The 23009-nt window shown below is 40.6% G+C and overlaps 1 protein-coding gene across 2 annotated transcripts in view; it reads right to left on the reverse strand.

Moving 5' to 3' along the window:
- SWAP70 (switching B cell complex subunit SWAP70) overlaps positions 1-23009 on the reverse strand; it is an 85517-nt gene that overhangs the window by 4443 nt on the left and 58065 nt on the right. For both annotated transcript variants that reach the window (XM_002822037.6, XM_002822038.6), the window contains 7 exons: positions 22776-23003; positions 19492-19638; positions 18243-18351; positions 15013-15194; positions 9386-9493; positions 7388-7554; positions 485-683 (listed from right to left, as the gene is read on the reverse strand). In XM_002822037.6, coding sequence (XP_002822083.1) covers positions 485-683; positions 7388-7554; positions 9386-9493; positions 15013-15194; positions 18243-18351; positions 19492-19638; positions 22776-23003 — 1140 coding nt within the window. The remainder of the gene's footprint in view (positions 1-484; positions 684-7387; positions 7555-9385; positions 9494-15012; positions 15195-18242; positions 18352-19491; positions 19639-22775; positions 23004-23009) is intronic.

Raw genomic sequence — 23009 nt, forward strand, 5'->3', positions numbered from 1 at the left:
CCAGAAGGTGGCCTCCCAGTGAGTTTTGCTGGCACAGCACCTCAACAAACTTTTCTGCCATCTATGCACCCTCTCCACGGAGGTCTGGATCACAGCACGAGGGTTAAGGGGCAAGGAGCAAAGAATGCTCTTCCAGATCGCTCCCTCCCTGGTGCTCTGCCTCAGTTTTCGAGGCAGTAGCTGCTCCCTACGTCTGCCATTCCTGCGTTCTCAAAGCCTTCTTTACAACACAGTAGGTAATCTCCTATGACAGTTAATAATGTTTCATATTAAACTTTCCCTGTTCAAATTACTGTGCAGTTTCTGTCTCTGATGGATGTATAATACATCTTATCTCCTGTAAAAACTCCCTCTTTTTTCTTTCTTACAGCTAAGCAAGATTCTTACTACAGCTTCATATTGGCAGCTAAGCAAATAATTCTATTATTGAGAAATGTTTTTCAAAAATTTAAATATACAAGTTTGCAGGGCCAAGTCTCATTACCTCGTACTGCTCAAGTGCTTGCTTCCGTTCTAACTCAAGCTGCTCCAGCTGCTCCATGGCCTCCTGCAGGGCCTGTTCCTTCAGGACACGCTGATTCTCCAACTCCTGCTTCTCTGCCTCGGTTGTCTGAATGGCCTGCTGCTGCTCCAAGTGCCACTTTTCTAGTTCAGCCCTCTTGGAAGACTCTTCCTCCAACAACCTACAATGTGGAGGAAAGCTCCAGATCAAATCCTGCCCAGGTCACCACCCTGACCCAGCAGATGAGGGAAGCATTTTAGACAAGAGAATATCTGAGGTCGTCTAATCCCCCTCTCATTCCACCAGGAGGAAAGCAGGAGCCAGAGAAGCTCATATTCACAAAGCTGGTAAAGCAGCCTATATGTCCTGCTCTAAGCTCTCTCAGTTTCACCCGTTTGTGAAATAAAAAATAACATTTATCCAGAGTTTAATGTGTGCCAGGAACTGGCCTAAGAGTCAAGTGTATTTTCTCAATTAATCCTCACAGTAAATTTAGGTGCTGCTACTCATATTTTAGAGATGGTGCAAGTGAGACACAAAGGTTCAGTGGCCTGTACTAGGATCATCCACCTGCCAGGTGGCAGGGCCAAGATTTGAAATTTGCCTGGTTGCTACAACATGAAAACATTTTCATCTAGTAAAAACCTATTACCATGGAAAAAGCTGAAAATGAAGATGAAGAAAGGAGTTAACACAGACAGAATAATAGAGATACTATTTATTGAACAACTCCTACATGCCAGGCCTTTGCTTCCATTATTGCTAATCCCCTAACAATCCTGAAACGTATTATCCCTACATTACAGATGAAGCAATGAAAAACCAATGGGTTTAAAAGTATGTTGCACAGGTTATAATGGATTTTAACCCAGGTCTGTGTGACTCCAAAATAACAGGAATACCTATCTGGGAATACCCAGCTATGTAGTTGTTTAAATAAACTAACAAACAGCCAAAACCTGCATTAAAGTGTATCTAGTGTCGTTCGATGCCAGCCCAGGACAGGACACATATCTAGTGGCTTTAACACCAAGATTATGGTAACAAAGTAAAGTCACATGACTGGTCAGTTACTACTACCTGCCAGCATCTGCTCTTATAAAACTAACAACAAAGGAAATAAAGTAACAGACTATACCAACACCAATTTCCAAATTCCCTCTACAACCTCCTGCAAGGTTGTTATTCAACTCAGCTCCAATACTCTAGGTGATGGGCTACTACTCATTGCCTCACGAATTGGGCCAGTTTATTTATGGGCAGCTTCAATTCTTACGAAGTTTTTTCTTATACTAAAATGAGTTCTCCCATCCACTACCCTAGTTCCACAAAGGAAGTATCTACTCCCTCTTCCCTGTGATAGCCCTTTAGCAACTGGAAGGCAGCTTTGTTGCCTGTTGAGAACATCCTTCTCTAAGAAGACCACCTTCAGCCTTAACTAATGGGACCCAGCTTCCAGACTCAATATCCTTCTTTGGAGACACTGAGGTCTCCTCAGATGTCTCTTGGAGTTTGATGTACACAACAGAACACGACACTACAGATGTGGTCTGACCAGTGCAGTTTATTCACTCAGTTGATGTGTATTTTTTATGTGCCTTCTACGTGCTTTTCTAGGCACTGGGGATATAAGAATGAACAAGATTGGATGGGTCTGTTTTTTCATTCTAGTGGTAAAAGTATGGAGGGGGAATGGACATTTCCAGGTGCTTATGCTGCCCAGCCTCTGAACTCCTTCATGTGTCTAGGGGAACTGCCACAGTAGAAGTCTTGATGGAAGGTAGGGCTCATTTCCCACTATAGAATCCACAGGCCAGACACCTGCCCTCCCACCCCTTGGCAGCCAGGGTATGGTGGAGGCACAAGCTGGGCTTGGCTATGTAGACGCTCCTTCTGGAACTTTGACTCTGAAGCACCTGGCACAAAGAAGCAAAGCCAGTAGAGAATTCATCTTGCCGGTGGCAGTAACATCCAGTGTTGAGTGACAGCAGGAGCGATAGCACTGCTGATGCCTGGTACCAACATGAGCGCCAGCGGCATCCTCACTAGACTCTTCCCATGGCCTGGCTTGGGCTGTAGTTGGGGCTGCTCATCCCCCTGTGATTCCTGCCTGTGTTCAAGGCCTGGTCACCTGCCTTTCTGTGGAACTGGCAAACTATTTAAGAAACTTTCAACAAATTGTTTTATTGCTTTAGCTAATACAAGGTGGTTTCTGTGGTTTGCAAGCAAGACTCCTGACTAAAGACTTTAGTGCCTCACTCTTTTTCTGTGTATCAGCTTCCTCATTTATCAAAAAAGAAACAGAAACTACACCTACCATCAAAGGTTTATTAGTGTATTAAATGTGATAATGCACATAAGGTACTTACATGCCTACCACACAGCAAGTACTGGTAGGTAACAGCTCATATTATAGAGGGACAATTATCTCATTTGCTCTGGACACTTCACATTCATTAAGGCTGCCTAAGAGTGTAGAGGGTTTTGGCAACCACATTTCAGGGAAATGAAACTGTAGAACTTTTCAAATGAATTTCTACAAAGCCAAGTCTCCTGGATCCTGTAATTGTTCTTTTGATATGTTAAATTAGCTTCTTGGTCTAAAACCATCATTCTAGCCTGTCAACATCTTTTTTTTGAATGCTTATTTTTACATTCCACACATTATATATCTTCCTCATCTGCAAATGAGATAAAAGAACAGAAAGCAACACACTCTGAGTGACTCCCAAATGCTAGGCATTACTCTAAAACACTGCATGCATCATCTCATTTCATCCTCACAACAACTGTATAAAGTTGGCCATTCTCTCAAGTTACACGGCTAAAAGTACCAGAGCCAGGAATCAAACCGTGGCCTCGTTCCAGAGCCCAGTCTCTAACCTTCAAATATATGAAAAGTATTATATCAAATGGAAGAGGGACTGTTGTTCCATGTGGCCCCATTGGATCCATTCATTCATTCAAAAAATATTCCTTGGGTACTTACTGTGTGCCAGGTACGAGTTGCTGGGAATACAGACACGACTAAGGTGTACTCCTGGCTGTTACAGATCCAAAGTGGGTAAGAGTTACAATAGGACAGATTATGGCTCAGCCTCAAGAACTTTCCAATAACTCGACTTTTCTTAATTTTTTTTTCGTTTTTTTCTTTTTTGAGACAGGCTGGAGTGCAGTGGTGCAACCTCAGCTCACTGCAACCTCTACCTCCTGGATTCAAGTGCCTCAGCCTCTCGAGTAGCTGGGATTATAGGCATGCACCACCACGCCCAGCTAATTTTTGTATTTTTAGTAGAGACAGGGTTTCACCATGTTGGCCAGGCTGGTCTCAAACTCCGAGCCTCAAGGGATCCACCCACCTCAGCCTCCCAAAGTGCTGGGATTAGAGCGTGAGCCACCGTGTCCGGCCAATAACTTGAGTTTTCTACATTTTAAATGAACAGTTTTCTTCTGAGTTCTCATTCAGAAGAGGCTAGATCACCTTCAGGATTACACATAAAAAAATAAACTTCATAGCACAAAGGGTGACTATAGTCAATCATAATTTAATTGTACATTTAAAACTAAAACAGTATAGTGGACTGTTCATAAGACTAAGGATAAATGCTTGAGGTGATGGATAACCCATTTACCCTGATATGATTATTACACATTGTATGCCTGTATCAAAATATCTCATGTACCCCACAAATATAAACACCTACTGTGTACCCACAAAAATTAAAAGTTAAAAAAAAACTTCAATTGTAATTTTTAAAATTACAAGATCTGGCCAGGCACAGTGGCTCACGCCTGTAATCCCAGCACTTTGGGAGGCCGAGGCGGGTGGGTCACGAGGTCAGGAGATCGAGACCATCCCGGCTAACACAGTGAAACCCTGTCTCTATTAAAAATACAAAAAATTAGCCGGGTGTGGTGGCGGGCGCCTGTAGTCCCAGCTACTCAGGAGGCTGAGACAGGAGAATGGTTTGAACCTGGGAGGCGGAGCTTGCAGTGAGCCGAGATCGCGCCACTACACTACAGTCTGGGTGACAGAGCGAGACTCCGTCTCAAAAAAAAAAAAAAAAAAGTTACAAGATCTATGTGTTTCAAGCTAAAGTTCTTGTCTTTCATTTAAACAATTTACTATAAAAAGTTTCTTTTTTTTTTTAAGACACTGTCTTTTTAAGACACTGACAGAGAAAGAACTATCCATTAGAAGAATAATGAGATTCCAAATATTCCACGAATGATTAGCTGTTGCTTTAAGAAAGGAGTGAGAAGAGTTAACTGAGCAGCCTTTTACACAGGCCCTTGGCGTAAGATTATGTTCATTTCATTAGTGCCAGTTTTCCAACCCAACTCCAGGATGACTTCCCTTGTTTTTTCTATCCAGAAAGGCCTATCCTGAGGAGCAAAGAACAAAACCTCTCTGCCAGTCTGACAGAAAGTCCCTCTGAATCAGCCACAGCCTTCACTGACTTCAGGAAAGAGGAACACACTTCACTTAAAAATGACCACTAGGCCGGGCGTGGTGACTCACGCCTGTAATCTCAGCACTTTGGGAGACCAAGGCAGGTGGATCACAAGGTCAGGAGATTGAGTCCATCCTGGGCAACATGGCGAAACCCCATCTCTACTAAAAATACAAAAATTAGCCAGGTGTGGTGGTGCGCACCTGTAGTCCCAGCTACTCGTGAGGCTGAGGCAGGGGAGTCGCTTGAACCCAGGAGGCGGAGGGTTGCAGTGAGCCAAGATCATGCCACTGCACTCCAGCCTGGTAACAGAGCAAGACTCCATCTCAGAAAAAACAAAGGGGGGCGGGGGGGCAAATTTGTCCATTTCAGGTTCCAAAAACTAAGAGAAAAAAAAATTTAGAATAATAAAATAATTATATTCATAAAATGCCTTTTGCACATTAAGAAAAAGTTAAATTTGTGTGCAGTACTTTCAGCATATTGGATCAGAGCTGTATGTAGAAGTTACATCTGGATTCAAAAGGTTGAAACCATTTTGCTATTGCTTAAATCAGAGTGTGCAAAATAATTAGCTGGAGTTTTTTGTCATTGTTTTGTGTTTTTTTTGAGACAGGGTCTCATTCTGTCCCCCAGGCTGTAGTACAGTGGTGCAAATGCAGCTCACTGCAGCCTCAGCCTCCTGGACTCAAGTGATCCTCCTGCCTCAGCCTCCCAAGTAGACTTTAAAAAAAAAAAAAAATGGTGAAGTTTCACCATGTTGCTCAGGCTGGTCATAAACTCCTGGGTTCAAGTGATCCTCCCGCCTTGGCCTCCCAAAGTGCTGGGATTATAGGTGTGAGCCACCACACCTGGCCTAGCCAGAGCTTTTTAAATAACAACACACACGTCTGGCTCCTATCCACACATATTTTGATTCAGTAAATCTAGAGTGAGACCCTACATGTGTATTTTTCAGAAGCTTTGTAAGGTGATTCTGATATATAACATTGGTTAAAAAACCACTGGCTTCAATTATCCAAAATTATCCCTTATTCAAAATATCACTCATTCTATAAACACTAAATAACTACGACTAGTATTTCTAGAATTATCTGGTTCCCTCTGTGATCTAGTCTCTGCTGTGTCATAATCAACTTCCCACAAAACTGCAGTAATACATATAGCATATTTCACCTGCAAATTCTCTGCACAAAAACAATCTATAAAACTCTCAACACGGCTCAAATTATGAGGTGGCTCAAAAAATGTTGAGTGTCACGCAGAATGTCACTCTGGACGTCACGTGGCACTCAAACATTCCCACAGAGTGAATCTTCTGCTAAAATCACTGCCCAGTGGCACTGGAAGGGAGTTCCAAGAACCTGATTAACCTCACAGTGCAGTGAATGTGTACCTGCGGGGCCTATAAATGCCTGGCAATATGCTATATGCCTAATTTTCTATTTAGAAAATAATTTTTCCTTAAAAAAATTTAAATTTAAAATCTAAATGTCCAAAATAATTTATTTATTTTTGAAGTCACTTTTGGCAAAATATACAACTAAAGATGGCTTCTTCTTTCTCTTCCTATCTAAAGATTAAAGAAACATCTTTTGCTGCTCCACATGTAAAATGGCAGCCATGGAAAATCTACCCCAGCTCATCTCATAACTGCTCCCCAAAACAGGGGGTCAGAGATCAAAGACTGGACCATGTGCTGCTACTGTAGTGAATACTTTTTAGTGTTGTCTCCCATCCCAGACACCTGAAAGAATGTAAACGGGGCAGCAAAGTAGAAACTGGCAGAGGATAGGCTCAATTTTTCCCTTTGGGAGTCCTCATTTTATTTTGTCCTCCCTGCTGCTATGAAGACCCAAAATTGAGAATTTTCATCTGCGAATATGACTATCATAAAGTTATAAGGGGAAAAAAAATCTAGGTTTCAAATACTTTTAAAATTAGGATTTCAAGTAGTAATTACTGAAGGAATGTTACCAATCCTGAATGACCAAATAGAAACTGCATATTTCTTCCTTATTCCTCAAAACCTGACGGCAACTTTGGCCTCAACAGGCCCCTGCCTGCATACCAACGGCCCTCTCTGGTCTGGAGCATGTTGAAGATGCCAAGCTCTCATCAGAGGTAATTCTGGGTTTGTGGATTTTCTCGAATATGACTAAGGGTATCTCATCAAACATACCTACCAGACTGCTCTAAAATAGGCCCTTATTTAGCTCCAGAAGCAAGGGTTTCCCAGCGCCCCGGAATGAAAAGAAACACTCCAGCCGGTCGAGTCTCCACGGTCTTTCTAATCTGGATAGCACCTCAAGCTCAGTCACAGCCAGAGCAGAGACACTTCTCCCTCTCCACCAGAGTGTTAGTCATTCCAAGAAACTGTATTAGCCCAGGCAAAGTACACAAAGGCAAAGTCTGCAAACAAATCTGGCACCTGGCCTGAAGCTTCCGCACCGTCTCTTCATCTTGCCGGGCCTGTCTCTCATCTTCAAGAGCCTCCTGCAGCTTTAGGTACATGTCTTCCAGCTCCCGTACTCGCTGTAAATACTGTTCCAGTTCAGAGGACTTTTGAGCAACCTGTTCTTCCATCTGCTGTCTGATCTGTTGGTATAAAAGGGTCTTGTTTAAATGCAGGTTAACTTCTTTCTCAGGGAAAGCCTCCCCTCCACCTGAGGGGTTGCCCACAGCTGCAGCCTCAGCCCATCAGGGTGGCAGGACCCTGTCCTTCAATCCTTGAACTTAAAGATGGAGGAGATGAGGGCACCACACCCAATCGCAATAGTGAAAGAGTCTGGGAAGAGCAAATTATAACCCAAATTATGTTCTGCCCTGCTGTATTTTCCATCCCTTCCACTCCACATTTTAAGACTCAAGTCAAGAAAAAAATGTTTCCTTGTGTAATTTCTCTCTAAATTCCTTTCTGTCTTAAAGTCACAATCTTTTTACCAATAGGGTCTTCTCTAAAAGGAACGAACCTTTTCCCAGTCAGAGCAGTGAAGTGTTCCACTAAAGGAGAAGGAAAGGTCAGCCAGCGTGGGATCCCTCCCACACTTCCCTGGCTGCCTCCACTCCCTGGGGCACCTCCAGCCCTAGGGGAACTCAAGCATTTCCGTTAATCTGTATAAGTTAATGGTTTTTCCCTTCTGGATTACAGAGTTTTGAATCTCTGCCTTAAAAATTACAAGACAAGAACATCCTAAATATAACAAACACATTAGCCTATTTCTCTGCAGTTGATAAAATATTTTCACTTGCATTAGCTCACTCTGTCCTCACAAGAGTCATGAGAGAACATGTGATAATCCTGCACTTAACGAAGAAAAAGCCAATGTTCAGTAAGAAGGACCAGAGAGGAAACAAGACCAGACATTCTGGCTGTTTCTCTACGTCACATTTGCCTTCCTCTTTTCTCTCAAACCACAAACACATCTCTTTCAACTCTAAATAAAAAAAGTGACTAGAGGAAATGTCACATGCATCTATTTAGGCACTGGGCTCAGCACTCTCTGACAGAGTATCATTCAATGTGAGAAGACCTGTGTTCCAGCTAACCAGCTAACTACCTAAGACAACCTGGATCTTGGGTCTCTTGAACATGAAAGCCTCTAGGATGAACCGGAGCTGCCAAGAGCAACAAATCAGAATCTAGATGTTTTCACAATTTCAGGATCTCACTCCCGCCATCCTTGCTTATTACAGAGGAGATATACCACGGAACCTATGCTTACTTTTTCCATAACTATTTATTTTCCAAATCAGAACTGTTTTGAGAATGAAAAGGAATGTTATTAATAATTATACCAGAATGGCAGGGACTCTCCCAGGCAAACCAGGAAATATAGTCACCCTAACCAAGCATTTATCACATCATTCCACAAATTTTTTTTTTTTCTTTTTTGGAGACAGGGCCTTGCTCTGTCACCCAGGCTGGAGTGCAGTGGCAAAATCATAGCTCACAGTAGCCTCGAACTCCTGGGCTCAAGCAATCCTCCCACCTCAGCCTCCTAAGTAGCTGGAACTACAGGCACGTACCAACAGGCCTGGCTAATTCTTTTTTTTTTTTTGTAGCTATTGCCCAGGCTGGTCTTGAACTCCTGGGCTCAAGTAATTCTCATGCCTTGGCCTCCCAAAGTGCTGGGATTACAGGAGTGGGCCACCATGCCTGGCTCCATAAATTTCCACTTAGGAGTCTTGAAAACAATGTTTATGTCTTTTGCCATTACATCTTTGGCACAGTGCCTGGCACACAGAAGGTGCTCAATAAACAGATAATGAATGAATGAACAAACATGCAACTTCCCTTACAGCCCATTCCAGGTCAGTAGCAAAGCCAAGCTGATGACATGCCTCACTGTAGCCTCCAGCCCTTCCCTGTTCCCACCGACCCAGGCTGAGCTACTGCAGCTGCTTTCTCCAGCCACGTGACACTCACAAGCTTCTCTCTTTCCAGCTCTGTGCTGAACCTGGCCTGAAGTTCCACTTGAGTCTGAAGGCGTTTCTTTTCCTCTTCTGCTGCACGAGATGCTGCTTCCTCCAGTTTCTAGCCAATCAAAAACCCATCCACAGAAAAGAAGGTGTTAGAGTAGAAGTACATTAAAGAGAGAGAGACAGTCATACTTAAATACAGGAAAAGCCAAACATTCTTAACATTCAATAAAGATAATAGAATAAAAACTTTTAGCTCCATTAGAATTCCAGTCTAACAATCTGCTGAATCAACATACAAAATAAATTAGGTAAATGAAAGACTATTGATAAGCCTGAACAACATTTTGCAAAGAAAGTTTTAGTATAGTCATTGAATTAAATTCACTTGCGATTGCATTCATGAGATATTTATTTATTTATTTATTTATTTATTTATTTATTTATTTATTTGAGACTGAGTCTTGCTCTGTCGCCAGGCTGGAGTGCAGTGGCATGATCTCGGCTCACTGCAACCTCCGCCTCCCAGGTTCAAGTGATTCTCCTGCCTCAGCCTCCTGAGTAGCTGGGAATACAGGCGCACACCACCACGTCCAGCTAATTTTTGTATTTTTAGTAGACAGGGGGTTTCACCATGTTGGCCAGGATGGTCTCGGTCTCTTGACCTCGTGATCCACCCACCTCAGCCTCCCAAAGTGCTGGGATTACAGGTGTAAGCCACCATGCCCAGCCACATTCATGAGATTTGAGAGCTATTTCTTGAGCTCTTTCTGTACAGTTTTGTCATCTTATACATTATTCCTTATAACTTTTACCAGAACCAATTTCTAGAAGGGTGGCATAAGGAGCTCCACAGACCCTTTCCCCAGCAAAACAACCATAACTGGTGAAAATTATTGTTAAAAAAATAAAACCTTTAAAAGTCTCTAGAAATTATGCTAAGGACATTCTAAAATGGATAACATTTATCTAAGAAAATCTAACTCTCAGTAAGAACCGTGAGGGTCTGTGGCATATGATGCACTCCCTCTCCTCCCCCACAGTGTCAGTGAGAAGGAAGCTCTTCTCCTGGCAGATGGAACCCCAAACAAGGGTTCCCCTCCCCTCAGCTCAAGCCTAGGGCTATGATACCTTCCTGGGAGGGGCAGACTGGCTGCCAGAATTTCTCTTTGTCCCCAGCTGCATGTTGCAGAAACTTTATTCCAGGCAAGAGTGGCTGAGAATTAAGAGGAGGCCAGTAACTCCATGAGAACGACACACTAACCCACAGACCAGCTAAAAGTGTTGTTGGTTGGTTGGTTGATTGCCAAGAGGTCTCGCTATGTTGCCCAGGCTGGTCTCAAATTCTTGGCCTCAAGTGATCCTCCCACCCTGTCCTCCCAAAGTGATTAACAGGTGTGAGCCACTGCTCTTGCCAGACCAGCCAAACGTCTGACAGACAGAACCAGAGAAAGAGACAGCTAAGAAGAGTTCTCATGTAGTAGGAACAAGTCTCAAAGACTGACCTTAAAGACTACATGTAGGCCTGAATTTAAATGATCTCAGACTGTGAGGCAATTCAGGTTCCAGGGCATTATGGAGAACAGAACAAAATTAGTAAACTCTAACAGCTGATGGTGTGGTACCAACAAAGGTGGAAAGCTTAAATGACAGATCAGAGAAAGACACTCAAAGAGAGCCCTGCAAAAATCAGGGTCTTCGCAGGGTGACTGTGTTCCTGTCCAAGCCTGTGCCTCTGAGGAGCAACAGTCAGAAGCTTCACATTGTGAGGAAAACAAACTTCACTGAAATAGTCCAGCCAAGTCACTAAACAAATAAAGCAGCAAACAACAACAGGCCCCTGGGGAGAGGGGTGGAATCAGAATCCAGAGTTGCTACCATACGTTATCTAAAATGTCTAGTTTTCTACAAGAAATCATGAGACATGCAAAGAAAAAGGAAAGTATGGCCCATTTACAGGGAAAAAGCAGGCAAAGGAAACTGCCTTTGAAGAGGCCCAGATGGTGGATTTAGCATATGAAGACTTCAAAGTAGTTATACATATTTTATGCTCAAATAACTAAAGGAAACCATACTTAGAGAAGTAACGGAAGGAATGACAATATACCATTAAATAGAGAATAATAAAGAGATATAAATCACAGAAAGAACCAAATGGAAATTCTGGAAGTAAAAAGTCCCATAACTGAAACGAAAAATTCACTAGAGGGACTCAACAGTATATTTGGGCTACAAGAAAAATCTACTAAAGATAGATCTATAGAAATTATGCAACTGGAAAACAGAAAAAAAAAAAAAGAAGAAAAATGAACACAGCCTTAGAGAAATATGGGACACCATTATGTGTACCAACATTTGCATAATGGAAGTATCAGAAGAGGGAAAAAAAAGTAGAAAAAATATTTGTGGCTGAAAACTTATCCAGCTTAAGGCAAAACATTAATCTACATATTCAAGTTCAATACACTCTAAACAGGATAAACACAAAGAGATCTACACCCACATACACCACAGTAAAACTGTTGAAAGACAAAGACCAAAAAAAAATCTTAAAAGCAGAAAAAGAAAAATGATTTACCACACACATGGGAACTCCTGCAAGCTTGACAGCTGACTTCTCATCAGAAAGTTCTGACTAGTTCTCACCAAAATATTATAAATAGAAGTGCAGTGTGACATTTCTGGGCTGGAGCACTGCATTGCCAAACCCTAGAACACTTTTTCTTTCGGCACAGTGAATAGCAACACTCAAGATGGCGGCTGGTCCATCAGCCTGGATTTCATAATTACACACTTTGACCCAGCATTCCCACTTCTGAGAATTCATTCCCCAGAGATATCAGAACATGTATGAACACATATACAATGACACAGGTACAAGATTATTCTCTACAGCATTACCTATTAAAACAAAAGATAAAAACGACCCAAATGTTCACTAACAGGGAATGATTAAGTAATGACACAGTTGTATAACAGAATACTCTACAGCCATAAAAAAGAATGAGGTAACTCTCTTTATACTGATATGGAAAGATCTAAAAAATATATTAAGTGGAATAAACTAGAGGCAAAACAGTAACACTAGTATATACTTTTGTGTGTTAAAAAATGGGAAAATAAGAATGTATATTCATATTTCCTTACCTTGGGCAAGGGGTGGAAATTCATAAGTGGGGGAGGGGGAGGAAATCGTTCACAGCTGCCTTTTTATATTTGTATATTTTTGAACCTACCCAAATGATTATATTTTTTAAAAGAAACAAAAGTAGAAATAAAAATTTAAGTAAACCCTTTAAGTAAATCTATTAATTTATAAAAACTACCATGATTTCTTATTCTTTCTTCTAATTAAAATGAGGCCTGTCAAATTTTAAGAAACCCACAGATATGTAACCTAATTCCAGATGATTAAAAGATTCAGCTGGGCATGGTGCCCCATTCCTGTAATCCCAGCACTTTGGGAGGCTGAAGTGGGTGGAATGCTTGAACCCAGGAGTTTGAGACTAGCCTGGGCAACATGGCAAAACCTCATCTCTATTAAAAATACAAAAAATTAGCCAGGTATGGTGGTGCACACCTGTAGTCCCAGCTACTTGAGATGTTGAGGCAAGAAGATCTCTTGAGCAGGGGAGTAAGCATTGCACCACTGCACTCCAGCCTGAACAACAGAGTGAGACCCTGTCTCATAATAAATAAATTTAATTAAATATTCATCTAAGCTGTGTTTTTCTAAGAATGCCTCCATGAAAAAATTGGAGAACTGTGTTTATTGACAAGAAAATCAAAGATTACTAAGCGATCTATAAGAATTTTTCAGCACTTATCCAAGAATCCTAAATCAGTCTTTTAAATAATTCTGTAAACCTAGGTAGTGGGAAAGCTGTCTACATAGGTCTACAGCTTGCTAACACCAGGCATGCCTTCTTCACGTTATACAGAGCAGAACACTACATGCTCCTGGAAGGCAGAGTTTAAAAGTTAAAAAGGGCATCGATGTATGAATCTCAAATGTACAATGCTAAGTCAAAGAATCCAGTCTTAAAATGTACATTCTGTATGATTCCATTTATATGACAATTTGGAAAAGGCAAAAATACAGGAACAGAGAATTGATCAGTGGTTTCCAGGGGTTAGGGATGAGGGAAAGACCTGAATAAAGAATATAAAATGCTCCAAAATCTGAAACTTTTTGAGCTCTGACATAATGCTCAAAGGAAATGCTCATTGAAGCATTTCAGATTTCAGACTTTTGGATTTGGGAGGCTGAGTCAAGAGGATCTCAACTGGTAAATACAGTATATCATGTAAACATTCCAAAATCCAAAAAAAATCCCAAATCTGAAACACTTCGGGTCATAAGCATTTCGGATAAGGGATACTCAAACTGTATTGGCAATAATCTATCTTAACCTGGGTAGTATTTTCATGGGTATCCACTGTATGATTATTTGTATATACGTATTTCATATTCTCCTCTACAGGTACGACCTATTTTATAATTTTAAAATTATAAAAAAGGACACCAAGTTCTAGCTCCCCACCATTCCCTCATAACACCCACTTTTGATGTGTGCACAGTGGAAGGAAGCAGCAGCAATCACATACGGCAGGTGCTCAGCGTAACCTTTAAAGGGAATTTTTACAGAAAATATATTGCAGCAGAAAGAGGCAAGATGCAAGACTGTTTCAGGGGCGGGAGGCAATAAGAAATGAGGAGCTGCTTTTAGAAAGTAAGTGTGTGATAGTAATAACTTTTTCTAAGATTATATATATGCCCATGCAGCTCCTAAGATTATAAAAGCATTCTTAAAAATCTTCATGAGTCTACTCTACTCAGAGGAAGTTCAGCACACAATGTGGCATTTCTATGGGTTACCAAGGGAGAACCCCACTAGGTATGTGGAGTCATAGATTATGAGCCACCCCCATATCCCAGGGCAAAGTTTTTGCACAGATGTGCATGAAAGTCCTTGAGCTTGTGGTTAGCAGGTACTCTTTGATTCAAGGCAGACAGACTCAGCCCAAAAGTGTCTCAAATAAAGACCATACCCATATACTGGGGACTCACTACCACCCCTGGGATCAGGACATAACCGAGGAAGTGTTCCCAGTGAAAATCAACTATCTCATATAGCATATGGTACTTGACCTCCTAATCTTGAGATGGAAGGAAAAGCTGACCCAGACTGTATCTTTAACTCCAAATAGTAAGTAAAACTAACAGTTCTAAAGTAAGGGTCTTCCAAGGTACTCATGAGTGAAGATGGGAGCTAAGGAGAAAACTAAAAAGCAACATACCTTGCCCAGGTCACTAAAAACAGCCTTGACATCCTCAAGGGAATGAAATTTCCCATCTTCTTCTGACGAAATTCAACTGTGCTCATTATTATTAAAAATATTCCTTCCTAGCCAATGAAATGTTTTTGCTGCCGAGATCAACATAGTTTCAGGGCTGGGAAAACCAGTATGTCTCACTTGATGGTCTGGAAACACTTCTGAGAACAGTTCACCACAAGTATCTCCCTAAAACTGCATTACATTCGTCTTGGTAGAACCAACACCCCTAAGCAAGGCACGATGGCTTCTGCAGGGGAATGAAGGGCCCTCTCCCAGCCCAGCGCCCATTCCCACCTTCCGCACAGCCTCCAGCTCCTGCTGCTTGCTTTCGTTGGCGGCCTGGAGTTCCTTCATTTGTCGCTCCAGTTCCTCTTGTTCGGCCAGCTGCTTCTTCCGGAGTTCTTTCCGACGCTGGCGGGCTTCTTTGTGTGGTGGAGGGCTGCCCAGCTTCAACAGATGAATAGTAGAATGAATGGCTGTAAGAGGTGTAGGAGGAAAAAAAAATGGGGAGATATTATTTATTCTTTGTAAGCCTACTATGCAAATGGCACAGTGGGAAGAAAATGAGACAGGGAGCCAGAAGGCCCAGTGTAGATTCTGATTTTGCCACTCCATAGTGGTGTGACCCTGAGCAGTCACATAACCTCTTGGTTTTTTTTCAGAGCTCCCCTCAAGAAATAACCTCTTGCAGCATCAGTTTCCACATCTTTAAAATGAGAGAGATGATCTATAAAGTCCTTTCTCGCTCCAAAATTCTGTAACTGTATCTGTGCTCAGAAACACTCGATCTGGGAATATTGCACACACTTTCAAGAACTAATGACAGTACTTTCAACTCCTTTCTCTACACTTTTCAAAAAGCCAAACAAGATTAAGACACAGTAAAGACAGAGATTCAAATTTCTGATATCTAATTTGCAACCTACTGTGTTTAGCTGGCCTATCATCTATGCCTTATGCAACCCCTTCCTGAGATAACAGGTAACAGCAGCTGTCATTTATTTTAAAAATAAAATAAATATATTCTTTACATGCATTATCTAACTGTTATACAACATCTGATTTTTTTTGATATTTCAAATTACTTAAATGTAATTTCTTGAATAGCTAATATTTTCACATTATTCAAATTCAAAAGACACACAGGAAAGTCTCCCTCCTACTCCTGTCCCTCAAGTACTAGATTCTCCTCCCCACTAGCAACTAATGCTAACAGTTTCTTATGCATCTTTCCTGAGATAGTATAAGCCTATACAAATAAATATGTATATACGTCTTCCACCTTCTTTTCACACAAACGATGGCACAACACACTCTTCTGACCCTCAGTTTTTTTCATTTAATCTATCTCACAGTTCCCAGTAGCAATACATAAAGTACCGCATGGTACACCAAAAGTACTATACATGAAGTACTGCATGGTACACCACTGTGCAGCTAAACCATAACTTATTCAACCATTTCCCTATTAATAGATAGCTAGATTGTTTGCAATCTATGTCATTTTGAAAAATGTGTGAGTATATCTGTCATTATCTATTTTCTAATCCTACCACTACCCTGGGAAGAACGCACTATTATTATCCCCACTCCACAGAAGAGAAAAGCAGTTACAGAATTTATAACTCAACCCAAGAGACCCAGGAAAGAGCACTCAAACCAGGTGCATTTGCCTCGAACTCTTAAACCACATCAAAAATGACTACATTCTCCAATACAACATAATTTTATCTATGTTTAAGAATATAATATTCAGAATCTCCTTCAGGATTTTAAAAAGCGCTCTTATATTGCATTTTATTCTTTACCAATTTTGGAATAATGGAACACTTTAAAGTTTTTCATTCACTACGAAGCCATAAAAAAGAAAAAAATCATGTCTTTTGCAGCAACATGGATGCAGCTAGAGGCCACTATCCTAAGCAAATTAACGCAGAACAGAAAACCAAATACTGAATATTCTCACTAATAAGTGGGAGCTAAAAACTGGGTACTCACGGACATAAAAGTGGCAACAACAGACACTAGGGACTACTGGGATGGGAGGTAGAGAGGGGGGAAGAGGTTGGAAAACTCTAACTGTTGGGTACAATGCTCACTTCCTGGGTGATAGATTCAATCGTACCCCAAACTTCGGCATTACACATATACCCATGTAACAAACTTGCACATGTACCCCTGAATCTAAAATAAAAGTTGAATTTTTTTTTTAAAGGTTATTAATTCAAAAGTTTGTGTTCTTGAGTTACCCAAAACTAGTGATTTCTTGTGGAAGTAAAATGGATCTTGAAAATCACTTGAAGTATTAAAAAACTATTGCATAATTCCTCTTTTCTTTTACATATTACCTCAAGCTCAAGATGGCCACTTTAAAATTCTTCACAGTCCTTAAAGGGGAAAATTCTATATTCTTCAAATAATAAGTAAAACCTAAAATCTCTAAGATATGGAATCAACCCAAGTGTCCACCAACAGTTGTAGTGTGTGCATACACACATATACCTTGGAATACTACTCAGTTATAAAAAAAGAATGAAATAATGTCTTTTGCAGCAACATGGATAGAACTGGAGGCTATTATCTTGAAGTATTTCTTGAAATAATCCATAAACAGAACATAAAATACTACATGTTCTTTTTTTTTAAGTAGAGACGGGGTTTCACCGTGTTAGCCAGGATGGTCTCGATCTCCCGACTTCATGATCCACCCGCCTCTGCCTCCCAAAGTGCTGGGATTACAGGCATGAGCCACTGCACCCGGCCTACATGTTCTTATTTATAAGTGGGAACTAAAATATGTGTACATATGGACATAGAGCAAGGAATAATAGACACTGGAGACTCAGAAATGTGGGAAGGCAGGAGGCCGGCAAGGGATGAGAAATTACCTAACAGCAACTATTCAAGTGATGGTTACACTAAAAGCCCAGATTTCATCACTACACAATATATCATTGTAGCAGAACTATACTTGCAACCCCAAAATCTATTTTAAAAGTAAATCTCCCATTTATAACTTACCCAAAGTTCATTACGCAAATAAAACTAATGAAAACTTTGAGAGCTCATCTTAATTTGTTTTTCTCTCAGCTATTGTATCACATGCAGAAATAACTACAGACAATGAGGAAATAATGCCTTAGCATCCTTCATAAGATTCAAAACTAGAAAGCCAGAGCTCTCGGCCAGGTGTAGTGGCTCACGCCTGTAATCCCAGCACTTTGGGAGGCCAAGGCAGGCGGATCACAAGGTCAGGAGATTGAGACCAGCGTGACCAACATGGTGAAACCCCGTCTCTACTAAAAATACAAAAACATTAGCTGGGCGTGGTGGCTATAGTCCCAGCTACTCTGGAGGCTGAGGCAGGATAATTGCTTGAACCCAGGAGGTGGAGGTTGCAGTGAGCCAAGATAGCACCACTGCACTACAGCCTGGGCAACAGAGCGAGACTCCATCTCAAAAAAAAAAAAAGAAAGTCAGAGCTCTCAAGTTATATCATGGCAAATAATAAAAAATCACCTTACCTTGAATCCACTCCTGTTTCTTCTTCTTATCTGAAGCACTGATTTCAAAAGTCTTATCAAAACATTTTACGAGAAAAAGGCATTTCTTTCCATCTTTGTCAGGCAAGGACTAAAACAGAAAGCAAAATTAGTTCTTCAAAATTTTAAGTATTTAAATGAAATTCAATTTGAATTATTTATAAAAATGAGCTGAAAATGTCAATGAAAAATACCTATAAATGCATATTACTGATTTACGAATGCTGTTCCCTAAGCACATTACTTGTGGTAAAAATGACCCCAGTTGGTATACTACATCTAGACTGGTAAAACTATAAAGACCTGATAGGATGCCATGCATTGGGATTTCCTGAGTATAGCAGCTCTTATCCTGAGCACCTCCCTTGCAGGAATCCTGGAAGGTACATCTGTGATGATGTTACAAGAGGTATTAATTCCTATGGGATATGAAGCACCTAAGCCAGGGTGATTCCTACATCTGCTTAATGTGGCTTTCTCTCCTTGCACTTGGAATGTTGTGGCTGGCAACCCGTGGTTTCTGTCCTATATGTTTATGAGTAAACTGGCCTTTGGTAACCTTGTAGATCTCCACGTTTAGTTAAATCTAAGCAGACTCCTTCATGGGCATCACACATCTCAAGACATTATTATTCACTAAAATACATTATAGTTTATGCGTGAGATTTCAGGTAGTTAAATGTTATTCAACACATACAGACACGGGGACAGTTCATACAAAAATTAAAAACTCAAAAATTTATGTTCTTGAGAATTTCACTTCTTTAAAGAATTAGTACCTACGAATAAAGTGTTCTGAAAGTCACCCAAAGTATTCAAAGACAATGCTTACATCTTCTTTCATTTTTTGCACTCAAAATGTCCCAGATTTTCTGGCATATTCGTGATTCCAAATATTGTCTTACTGAACTTTTTTTTTACTTTGTTATCTCTTTTATGACTCCATTTTATTCAATAAATGATTCCTTAAATGTTCCAATAAATGATTTAATCCTTATATTTCATTCACGAGTATAAGGTTGAAAATAAATTCACATTAGAAAAAAATTTTGTCAGCTATCTTTAATTTTTGGTTCAGAAACCATGGCAACTGTATGCCTATATTATTTTGGAAATGTAAATTTGGGGATTATTTTAAGGTTCTAGAGTCTAGGTGGAAGAAGGTGAGAAGCTACTTCAGCATCAGGGTGCAGCACGGGGTAATCATGCAAAGAAGTAAGAGTAGACTCACCTCTACACAGCAATTTTCATCCAAGAGAATGTCTCCTTTCTTATCCTTCAGATCCTCACTCACATAGTAAGAAATTATGTTGGGTTTTAGTACAAACCATCGTTCAGTCCAGTTTTTCCGTCTGTGGCCCTTTTTCATCATGTAACCCTATGAAAGATTAAATGTGATATAAATTCTTGTCTTTTTATTTGTAAGAGCTGACATCTCTTCCTTGATATACTTGCCTACTCCATTATTTGATATATGATCCTGAAAACATGAACACCAATTGTTCTTGGACCCTCTGAGAATCTATGGAGGGGCATTACACCAGTCATGCAAGCATAACCGACAAAAATTTGCATATAATTTCAGACACTTCAGAGACAACCCCTCCCCAAAGTGATATGCAGATAATAGAATCCCCTTGATATTAAGTAGCATTTGAGATTTCTAAAAAAATCATTATCTTTTAGAGATACCTATTGAAATATTTATAAACAAAATAAAATACCTGAGATTTGCTTCAAAATAATACAGGAGAGGTAAAAGTAGGTGGGGTAGGATTAGCCACATGTTGGTGGTTACTGGAGCTGGTTGATGGGTATGTGGGAGTTCATTATACTGGTCTATTCCACTTAAAAAGAAAGAATGAACCCCCAACAATGATTCTCTGTAAATTAAAACCTCAATCAAGGCCTGATGCAGTGGCTCATGCCTGTAATCCCAGCACTTTGGGAGGCCAAGGCAGGAGGATCGCTTGAGGCCAGGAGTTCAAGATCAGCATGGGCAACATAGTGAGACCTCATTTCTACAAAAAAAAATTTTTTTTTAGGAGTCTCGCTCTGTCGCCCAGGCTGGAGTGCAGTGGGTGCGATCTCGGCTCACTGCAACTGCTCTGCCTCCCAGGTTCAAGTGATTCTCCTGCCTCAGCCTCCCGAGTAGCTGGGACTACAAGTGCATGCCACCACGCCGAGCTAATTTTTGAATTTTTAATAGAGATGGGGTTTCAACATGTTGGCCAGGATGGTCTCGAGCTCCTGACCTCGTGATCCGCCCACCTCAGCCTCCCAAAGTGCTGGGATTACAGGCGTGAGCCACCGCATCCAGCCAAAATTTTTAAATAAAATAAGTAAAGCCTCAATCAATGAAAATGCTAAATGACTGAGGTAAGTAAAAACTCAATCAATGAAAATGCTAAAGCTTGGTCACATATATCTTCTCAACCAAATAGTCAAGGACTTCCACCTCTGGTACCAACCTACCTTTCTGCCTGACCTCTCGGTATTCTGAGGGAGGAACTCTGCCCCAGACCAACAGGAAAATACTGCACCAGGAGTTCAAATACTGGCTTCTAAATGTGGCTTCTAAGCTCACACTCACTAATTCTGTATTTCCTTCCCACAGACTGGCCTCAAAGGTGTGTGACTCAAATGTTTACTTAAGCAAAATTACACATTATTATAGGCCAAAGCCCTTCAGGCTTGTTTAAGAATAGCTGCTATTTTTAGCATTAAGTCTACAGGTGCTGATAGCGCATGATAGAATACACATATCATTAAATATATATGATATTGATTGTAAGTTTCAGTTGGTTATTATATTAAGTTCTAATCATATTACATATTCAGTTTCCTAATCTTTGGACATTTAAGCAAAAGCTATCTCATACTGCAATTCTACTACAGTCATATCCTGCCATCCTAAGAGGCTGAGAATTCCACTTCAGATGGAGACCACGTCTCATACCTCTTTGTAGCACCAAAAACCTATACAAATTCAGCCTCAACGTTTATGACGTGCTCCATTAGGAAAAAAAAGAACACAGACAACACTATTACCTATGGAAGAAAGAAAGGATCAAAGTAAGGAAATCCCAAATCAGTTATTATTCAATATAATAATGTAAGAAGTTTCAAAGAATCACCAAAAAAATATAAATTGTATTTAACAAGCATCGAGCTTCATCTGCTATGCTGGGTGCTGAGAAAAAGAGGACAGTCTAAATAAGACAAAAGCAACTTTGCTACATAAAGGTATTTTTTTTTCATAAGTAGAGGTATTTTTCTGATTTTATAAAAATAATATAAAATCATATAGAAAGTCCAATAATACAGAAAGGAATAAAGGAGAAAAAAATTCACCAAAATCCCACAATCTAGAGGTGATCACTATAAACATTTTGGCAAGCACCTTCCTGACAGCTCTACACACATGCATAACATTACCTGAAGGGGATTACAAGATATCTCCTATTTTTCACTCGACATTATGCCATGGAGATCTTTCTGGATCAGTGGTTATGAATGTGCACATGACAGGAAGATACTTTAAAAATATTTTGGAAATGGCCTGGGCGTGGTGGCTCACACCTGTAATGCCAACACTTTGGGAGGCCAAGGCTGGTGGATCACAAGGTCAAAAGATTGAGACCATCCTGGCCAACCTGGTGAAATCCCATCTCTACTAAAAATACAAAAGTTAGCTGAACGTGGTGGCGCAAGCCTGTAGTCCCACCTGCTCAGAAGGCTGAGGCAGGAGAATTGTTTGAACCCGGGAGGCAGAGGTTGCAGTGAGCCAAGATCATGCCACTGCACTCCAGCCTGGTGACAGCGCGAAATTCTGTCTTGAAAAAAAAATATATATATATATATATATTTTGCATTTTTAATAGAGACGGGGTTTCAACATACTGGCCAGGATGGTCTCGAGCTCCTGACCTCGTGATCCGCCTGCCTCAGCCTCCCAAAGTGCTGGGATTACAGGCATGAGCCACCACGTCCAGCCAAAATATAAATATATATATTTTTAACTGTATTCTTAACTGCACTTTAAAATTGCACAAATAATTTTTTTTAATGAAAGCCTAATACAAGACTGGAAAAATAAGAAATTTTATTCCTATTCAAAATCAGGCCAGGCCCAGTGGGTCACACCTGTAATCCCAGCACTTTGGGAGGCCGAGGTGGGTGGATCACTTGAGGTCAGGCATTCGAGACCAGCCTGGCCAACATGGTAAAACCCCATCTCTACTAAATATACAAAAATTAGCTGGGCATGGGGGTGCATGCCTTCAAGGCATGAGAGTCCCTTGAACCCAGGAGATGGAGGTTGCAGTGAGCCAAGATCATGTCATTGCACTCCAGACTGGGCGACAGAGCAAGACTGTCTCAAAAAAACAAAAAACAAAAAAATGAAATCAGTGTAAGAAAATAAGTGATTTATACTCATCTTTGTGATAAAAATATTAATTTTAAAATGTCAAATTCTAAAGATGAGAAAAAAAACAGTAACAGAATTCTTACCTGCTTTAACACATCTAATATAAGTTCATTAAAGACTTCATTAATTGCCATAGACACAGTCTGCCGGTCCATGCCTTTGCTAAACTGTCCATTTCCAATAAGCTCGATAAGTTCCCACGCAGAAAGGCCATTTTTACTGTCATCAAAGTTGATTTTATAATGGTCAAATTGTTCTTGCTGCCAACCTCCTCCCATAGCTTCTGTAAGCTTCTTAAGCAGGTATTCAATCTATAT

The sequence above is a fragment of the Pongo abelii genome, chromosome 9 (assembly GCF_028885655.2).
Source record: "Pongo abelii isolate AG06213 chromosome 9, NHGRI_mPonAbe1-v2.0_pri, whole genome shotgun sequence".
Taxonomy (NCBI): Eukaryota; Metazoa; Chordata; class Mammalia; order Primates; family Hominidae; genus Pongo; species Pongo abelii.